This window comes from Anolis sagrei, chromosome 12 (genome assembly GCF_037176765.1).
Source record: "Anolis sagrei isolate rAnoSag1 chromosome 12, rAnoSag1.mat, whole genome shotgun sequence".
NCBI lineage: Eukaryota > Metazoa > Chordata > Lepidosauria > Squamata > Dactyloidae > Anolis > Anolis sagrei.
In genome coordinates this window covers 13,106,784-13,115,465 of record NC_090032.1, presented here as the reverse complement: position 1 = coordinate 13,115,465, position 8,682 = coordinate 13,106,784, and the positions used below count along the sequence as shown (strand labels likewise).

Below are 8,682 nucleotides of genomic sequence, written 5' to 3'. Positions count from 1 at the left end.
TCTTCCCTTCCTTCCTTCCTTCTTCTCTGCTTTCTTTCCTTTCATTCTTTTTCTCCTTCCTTCCTTCTTCCTTCCTTCCATTCTTTTTTTCTTTCCTTCCTTCTCTCTTCCCTTCCTTCTTAAGGACAAGGTAAATAAGGAAAAATAAGAAAAGAAGGAAGGGAAGGGAAGAAGGAAGGATGGGAAGAAGGAAGGAAAGTCTCAGTCTGAATTGTCCCAGATCTGGTCACATGGTCTGCAGCCCCTCCCACAACCGCAAACAACATAGAGTTAAGGGGAAACTGCATATCAATATATACATGCCATATAGTAAGCAATCACAATTATAGACGTAACAAATAACTGGTGTAGGAGGCTTGTAGAAGGTTGCTGTTTCCAACATGGTGAATAATACAATCCTTCCATTTTAGCCCAGACAGGCATTTTTTTTTTCAAGTTTAGGGCTTCTAGGACGGCTGGGGGGACTTTATATGCACTGAGGTGCATGGGGAATAAATCTCTTTCAATCCAGAGTTTGACCTCGTGTGAACTTTGACCCGAGGATTTTTCAAAAAATCTCTCCTATTGTGTAAAGTGGAGAATTAGATGCATAATTATGTCCCTTTCTGCAGCTGGCCGGAGCCTGGGCATAGAGCCAGTGGAGGGAAAAGCATGAAGCTGCCTCTTTAAAGGAATCCAAGGGGCAGTGCGCAGTGCCGGCTTCGAGTGCAAAAAAACTTCAAACAAGTGCAGAACCAAACAAACAACACAACACAACAAAACCAACCGAATCAAAGCAGCCAGAAAGGTCCAGTGAAAGGAAAAAGTGTCAAAGGAATAGACTTGGAGCGATCCATCTTACGATGCAATGAAGGGCTTGATGGGCATAAATGAGTGAATGGGAAGAAGCTGATCCAGACAAAGGCAAAGCAAGGCTGGAAGGGACAAAGAAGGTGCAGATGGGAGCCCACCTAAGAAGGAAGCATCGTTCAGGTGTGGATTGGTTCTCTCTGCTGACAGTTGACTCCACCATCTGCCTTGTTGTCCAGCTTTGCATCTTGTTTGCTTTCTTCCTTGTGGAGGTCATGGCTAGTCGGGTGACAGGGTCTCTGCTGCTGCTCTCCTCCGCTTTCCACACCTTAGGAGGTGCCATGGGCCTCGCAGTGGCTTTGGCTGACATCTGGCTGACCTCCAGATGGTGCCACGTCCAGAAGGACACCTTCGGAGGGGCCCGAGTCCAGATCCTGGGCACGTTGGTCAGTGCCATGTTCCAAAGCTCGTTGTACTTGACTCTCCTTCCCGAAGCGGTCATCAGGGTCGTAGCGCCACGGATCACAGAGCACACCTTGGCACTGATGGGGATTGGAGCCGTGGGGATCCTTGTCCATCTGGTCAGAGCTTGGTTGAATAAGAGGCATTTCCAAGATGTGGGTCCAAAGCCCTGTTGTAGCAAGAGAAGAATTACCCAAGCAGATGGTTGCGCCCTGGAGACAGAAGGTACATTATATGCTTTAATGATATGCATTTTATTGTATGTATTTTATTGTATGCAGAACACATCATGCAACATGCAGGGCTTGATGAATGCAAGGCTGGAGTTAAAACTGCTGGAAGAAATAGTACCAAAGATATGCAGATTATCTCACTTTGATGGCTGAAAGCGGAGAGGAGCTGAGGAGCCCTATAACCAAGGTGAAAGAAGAAAGTGCAAAAGCTGGGATATAGTTAAACAGAGATTTTTATATCTTGGGAGGAAAGCAATGACCAATCTCAATAAAATAGTTATGAGTAGAAACATCATACTGGCCATGAAGATCCACATAATTAAAGCAGTGGTATTCCCCATAGTAACATATGGATGTGAGAGCTGGACCATAAGGAAGGCTGAGTGAAGGAAGATAGACAGTTGTGAACTGTGGTGTTGGAGGAAAACACTGAGAGTGCCTTGGACTGCAAAAAGATCCAACCAGTCCATCCTCCAGGAAAGAAAGCCTGACTGCTCACTGGAGGGAAGGATATCAGAGGCAAAGTTGAAGTACTTTGGCCACATAATGAGGAGACAGGATGGCTTGGAGAAGAGAATAATGCTGGGGGAAATGGAAGGAAAAAGGAAGAGGGGCCGACCAAGGGCAAGATTAATGGATGGTGTCCTTGATGTGACTGACTTGACCTTGAAGGAGGTGGGGGTGGTGATGAAGTCGATAGGAACTTTAGGAGGGTCTTCCCCAGGAGGAGGGACCCTGAGAGACCCCACCAAAGAGGGATCGCTACTTTGAGAAGCCTGATTTCAGCAATTATATTTCTTTAAAAATTCAAAATAAATCTCACCAAAGTTGAAGAAGCGGCACCGAGGTGTTTTTGTTAGCAATTCAGCTGAAAAGGGTGCAATTTAGCAATCATTCACCTACAAAGCATGTGGTTACAGAGATCAGAGACATTTTTATAGGATTTACAGGCTTAGAAGTTTCAAAATTCCCGCCCTCCGCCCAGCTCGCAGGGGATTGGCTGATGCGATAACAGCTGGGAGGAGGCTTGGCCGCCCGCCCTGCACCAGAGCCAATCACAGAGCTCATCCGCTGCGCAGGAACCAATTGGAGAGCTCCTACCACCTCAGAGCTCTGGTGAATCAGGAGAGGGGAGGCAGGACAAAGAAGAAACAATGGGTTTATGAATGGATTTCATGCCTTGGGGTCTTGAGTCCGAGAAATCCGGCCTACGAAAGATGCCCAGTCTATTGTTCTTTGATGGGTCTGTTGATTGCTTTATCCGGGCTTTCCTGTCGCCATCAGATATGACACAATAAAAAAAGGCTGGGGTGGATGTTTGCTGTGTAGAATCTTGAATGTAAACAGTTTCAGGAGGGAAAAGGCTTTTCGAGGGTCTTTCCACCCCCCCCCCCCCCCAGTGTGATGTGATCAAAGATGCCAATCGAACCTCTTTGTTTGGCGGCCCAACTCCAAGACCAAGCAAAAAGCTCTCAATTTTATGGTTCCATGCACATGTATCAAGATAAGGATTCTTTTGTGACCGCTGATTGCCTTCCCAAAACAGCTGGTAGCTTCCTTGTTGATCTTTCCCCGAAGGGAGGGGGAAAGGGGCAGTGGGAATACAGAAACTACAATACAGAAACCACAAGAAAATCATATCAAGTATCCCCTCCCTCCTTCCACCTGCCAGAGAAATTGATTAAAATAATAATTTTAATAAAACATGCGTCCATAGTTCATACTGGGGAAGTTCATATGTGAACATGAGTTCATTAGAGCAAAAATGATGTGTAGAAAGTCCATCAGTCCCAAAGGGAGCTTGGTGATTTCCACTGAGCCAAAGAATGGATTCTTGCAGCGCCAAGTTCGAGCTGGTCTTTGGTCCTTGGGAAACTATAACTTACTCCAAGGACTGGGACCCCAAGGTCAGGCTCTTCCCTGAAAGCCTCATGGGGTCCTTGTTGTTGTTAGTGTCTTGGCAAATTGACCAAGACTTAACCCCTTGGTGCAGTCTGGTACCCTTGCCCTTTGCAGAACTATAAGTTGCCATCCTAAGGGGGGACAAGCTCTAGCGTGGACTGGTCCAGGAGGTCACAGGTCACAAAGAGTCAGCAGCAACTGAACAAATTTCATACAGGGCTTAAAACACCAGAATATAAGGAACACCACCCAGAAATAGGAGAGCTCCAGAGAACAGATTTCAAGGATGCCACCATCATCACCCTCTTCCAAAAAGGGGGAAGAACAGACTGCGGAAACTATCGAGGTATCTCCCTTCTAACCTCCGCTGGGAAAATCCTCAAAAGAAATCGCTTTCTGCCCCTCTCAGAAGACACCCTCCCAGAATCCCAGAACGGCTTCCGCCCCTCCAGAGGAACCGTGGACATGATCTTCACAGCATGACAGCTCCAAGAAAAATGCAGGGAACAAAACCAACCTCTGTACATGGCATTCATTGACCTTGCAAAGGCGTTCGACACAGTGAATCGCAGCGCTCTCTGGACCATCCTCCAAAAAATTGGGTGCCCTAACAAATTTGTGAACATCCTCTATGATGACATGGACAGCAGTGGCTCCCAAAGTGACCCATTTAAGGTGGAATCAGGTGTCAAACAGGGATGTGTTATTGCCCCAATTTTATTCTCCATCTTCATTGCTATGATACTTACCTTGTTGATGGGAAGCTTCCCACCGGAGTGGAAATCATCTATCGGTCAGATGGCAAGCTATTCAACCTCAGCAGACTGAAAGCCAAAACCAAGGTTACAACAACATCTGTTATAGAACTCCAGTGTGCTGATGACAACGTCGTCTGTGCACATTCAGAAGAAGATCTACAAGTCACTCTAAGCATCTTTGCAGAAGCATACGAGAAGCTCGGCCTGTCATTGAACATGGAGAAAACCAAAGTGCTGTTCCAGCCAATCCCTCTCCAATGCCATAAATACAGCTTAATGGTGTAACATTAGAAAATGTTGACCATTTCTGCTCCCATGGCAGACACCTCTCCACAAAAGTCAACATTGACACCGAAATACAACACCACCTGAGCTCTGCGAGTGCAACTTTTTTCCAAATTAAGCAGAGAGTGTTTGAGTGGACATCCGTAGGGATACCAAGGTGCTTGTTTATAAAACTATTGTCCTCCCAACCCTGCTATACGCCTGCGAAACGTGGACTGTGTACAGACATCACATGCAACTCCTGGAACGATTCCATCAGCGCTGCCTCCGGAAAATCCTGCAAACCTCTTGGGAAGACAAGCAGACAAATGTCAGCATACTGGAAGAAGCAAAGACCACCAGCATTGAAGCGATGGTTCTCCGCCAGCAACTCTGCTGGACCGGCCACGTTGTCCGGATGCCCAACCACCATCTCCCAAAGCAGTTCCTCTAACTCAAGAACGGAAAACGGAATGTTGGAGGACTGGAAAAGAGATTGAAAGATGGGGTCAAAGTGAAAACTCTGGCATAGACACTGACAACTGGGAAGCCCTGGCCTGTGAGTGCTCCAGCTGGAGGTCAGCTGTGACCAGCAGTGTTGTAGAATTTAAAGAGGCACGAATGGAGGGCGAAAAAGAGAAACGTACCAAGAAGAAGGCACATCAAGCCAACCCTGACCAAGACCGCCTTCCATCTGGAAACAGATGCCCTCACTGTTGGAGAAGATGCAGATTTTATTTATTGATTGATTGATTTCATATACTTCTACCCCGCCCTTCTCAACCCCCGAGGGGGGACTCAGGGCGGCTTACAAAATGTCACAATTCGATGCCTACACAATAATATTATAAACGTATAAAAACAGCAGTTAAACGGTTAAACAATTAAAACAACAATATATTTCACAGTCAATAGCCAATCTCAAGCACAGCGTTCACCAACTCAGAGTCCATACTTCGTTCCACATTGTCTATTCCTATACGTCGTCGCAGTCCTTTATTTATCTGCCAGATTGCCCAAAGGCCTGGTCCCACATCCATGTTTTAATTTCTTTCTAAAGGAAAGGAGGGATGTCGCTGATCTAATTTCCCCGGGGAGTGAATTCCATAGGTGAGGGGCCACCACTGAGAAGGCCCTGCTCCTCGTCCCCGCCAATCAAGAATAGGGCTCCACAGTCACCTACAGACCCAAAGGTACACTGACCTTAGAAGACTATCCTACTCAGACAACGAGGGATTGCCTAAGTAAGTTGGAACCAACATGGGTCCTTTTCCATTTTAATGTCAATGCGTAAAAATATCTCAGTACTACTGTATTACTATTTGAGTTGCTTTTTTTCTTCCTCCTTTGCAGACCTGCTGCAGAATGGATCCTCGGGAAGCGGGAGGTCCTGGACGGTAGAGCTCAGTCCTACGGAGTTTGCAAAGAAAGCTGGACAGCTTATTCTCGATTGGATGGTAGCCTGCTTAGGTCCTATGGCTGTCTTCCTGTACTCCATCACCTACCACTTGCTCCTACAAAGGACTCAATGTGTTGATCATACAGCTTGCCTGAATGACTGTCCTACGTGTTCAATATGGAACAGGTCTGCGTCATTGGAGTATACGCAAATGCCTTGTTGGCTGCTTTACTTGGACCCTGGACTTGCCATTGTGGTGGCTGTCACCCTCTTGCTCTTGGCATGGCCGGCTTTGCACGGTTCCTCCTTGGTGCTCCTGCAAGCTGTGCCAGACCACTTGGACCTCCATTTATTGGAGCAGCACTTGTGTGACACAGAAGGCGTGGTGGCCCTGAAAGAACTCAACCTCTGGCAGCTGGATGGTCCCACCAGCTTGATAGCTACTGCCCATGTATGCTGCCTTGACGTAACCCAGTATCAAGCTGTGATCAACAGCATGCAGCAGGTCTTTGGCGAACACGGGATCCATGCCACCACAGTACAGCCGCATCTCAGCCTTTGCCCTGCGCATAGTGATGCAACCCAATATAAGAAGTGCCTGGCCTCTAATCCTGCAGAAGTAATAGAATATGAAACGACAGTGTGAGCATTGCATGGTGAGAATGAGCAGAGAGAAAGATGAAAAAACAAAAAGAGAAATGACTGCAATGCAATGCATCAAGATAAAGGAATTTTTATTTGTATTTCCGCCCCTTCTTCTTTCCCTTAGCTGGGAAAAGATCTGATTTTTCAGTTCACAGCTTGGCAGCCTCTATGAACCCTGCCTGGGCCAACTGCCAAAAGAAACGCCATTCGTGTGTTAGAACGCTGGCCTATTTTCATAGCTCATTAAGATTTGGTAGGAAATCAAAACAAATACTTGATCACAGTTCGGGGTTTTTATTTTTATTCCACGAATTAATATCCATATATTCTATTATGACATGATCACCTCTTGGTCCTGTAAACAGTGTTTATTTTAATGTATTGTCGAAGGCTTTCATGGCTAGAATCACTGGGTTTGTGCTGTCGCGCGCTGGGCCTGTGATAATGTCTGTTTATAGGATGTGCTTTCTGTATGCCCAACAGGATGCCGGGGTGCCTCAGCCAAAGGTTCCCATAGGTTTCCCAAAACAAAGTTCTGTAGAGGCTCAAAATAAGTCCAACAAAGTTCTTTATTAAGGCTTAATTCTTCGAACAAATGAATAAAATGCCATATAATCTTGAAAAACTGGTAGCTTTCTCGATCTGTCGACAAGGGACAGGCAACTACTTGAAAACTGTTCGTTTCCTCTTTAGGGAAACCTTCCAACCCCTCTTTGGGCAATCCTTCTTAACCCTGCTGGCGTGAGGCCCCAACTCCCAGCTCCAAGCTGCGTTATGGATAGCCTGATTGGTCCCTTACCAGGCAATGGTTGCTGCAGATCTGCCAAGCTGGTGTCCTTTTAGTTTCTCCACGAGGGCTGTGGAACTTTTTCTTTGCTCAGCAAAGGCTGGCTGTATTCCTCTAGCAAAGCTGTGGAACTATAACTTTACTCCCCAGCAAAGCTGTAGAGGTTTTCCTTTTCCCCCAGCAAAAACTGCCTGTAGATCTATTTCTTTGACCCCGGCAGTGCTGTAAGAAGCGAAGCTTTTTACATGTGGGGCAGAGAAAATCTCACATGTCCTACTGTAGAGCTCCAAACTGTGAGACTGAACTAAAAGTCCCCTTTTCCCTCCAAACCTGGGGAAAGGGGCGGATCTAAAGGCTCTAGTGATGATTGATAGGTCGTTGGCCCTATGATTGCAACCTGGGGAAAGCTACCCAGTTGCAAAAAAGCATAGCTTAAATAGGTTCATGCAAACTAACAGTGCAAGAAGAGAAATTCAAATCTCCTGGCACAGCGGTGCCAGCACAGAGTTATTGTGAGTTTTCTGGATTGTATGGCCATGTTCCAGAAGCATTTTCTCCTGACGTTTCACTCACACCTATGGCAGGCACCCTCAGAGGTTGTGAGGTTTGTTGGAAACTAGGAAAATGGGGATTATGTGTCTTTGGAATGTCCAGGGTGGAAGAACTCTGTTTGAGGTAGGTGTGAATGCAGGCGAAATGTCATAGATGCAGGTGAAATGTCAGGAGAAAATGTTTCTGGAACATGGTCATAACAGCCCAGAAAAGGCACAACAACCCAGTGTTTATTTTGCTGGTAGTTATTGCCAGTTCAGGATTGAGCAATGCACATTGCAGAGTTCTACCCTGATAAGTATTTGTGCGTGCTGGGATGATCCCACTCTATTCTGGGCAAAGATGTTCAATTGCAACCACTATAAAACCAATAAGTAATCCAATATTGCCATTTTATGACTGATCTATCCAGTGTTCTGACTGATCTATCCACTCTTCTGCAACAGATGTGTGATGGACTTCACATCTGGATGCATTGATCTAACACTTAGAATTCCCCCTGTTGGAATTCAACCTCACACTGCCCAAGTCCTCAATGAGTAACAGCTTAGTTAGCTTAGTATAGACCAGTGTTTCTCAACCTTCCTAATGCCATGAATCCTTAATACATTTCCTCATGTTGTGGTGACCCCCAACCATAACATCATTTTGCTACTTCATAACTGTAATTCTGCTCCTGTTATTAATTTTAATGCAATTATCTGATAAGCAGGATGTATTTCCATTCACTGGACCAAATTTGGCACAAATACCCGATATACCCAAATTTGAATAGTGGTGGGGTTGCGGGGGGGGGGGGGGGGGTTATTGATTTTGTCATTTGGGAGTTGTAGTTGCTGGGATTTATAGTTCATCTACAATCAAAGAGCATTCTGAATTCCAACAACGGAA

At 46.0% G+C, this 8,682-nt stretch overlaps 1 protein-coding gene across 1 annotated transcript; it reads left to right on the top strand.

Moving 5' to 3' along the window:
* Nucleotides 1-535: 535 nt before the first annotated feature.
* LOC132764324 (proton-coupled zinc antiporter SLC30A1-like) lies at nt 536-7,121 on the top strand. Its single transcript, XM_060758276.2, has 2 exons — nt 536-1,476; nt 5,762-7,121. Exons 1-2 carry the CDS (start codon nt 870-872, stop codon nt 6,451-6,453), a joined length of 1,299 nt encoding a protein of 432 aa, XP_060614259.2. The 5' UTR covers nt 536-869; the 3' UTR covers nt 6,454-7,121.
* The last annotated feature ends 1,561 nt before the right edge of the window (nt 7,122-8,682 follow it).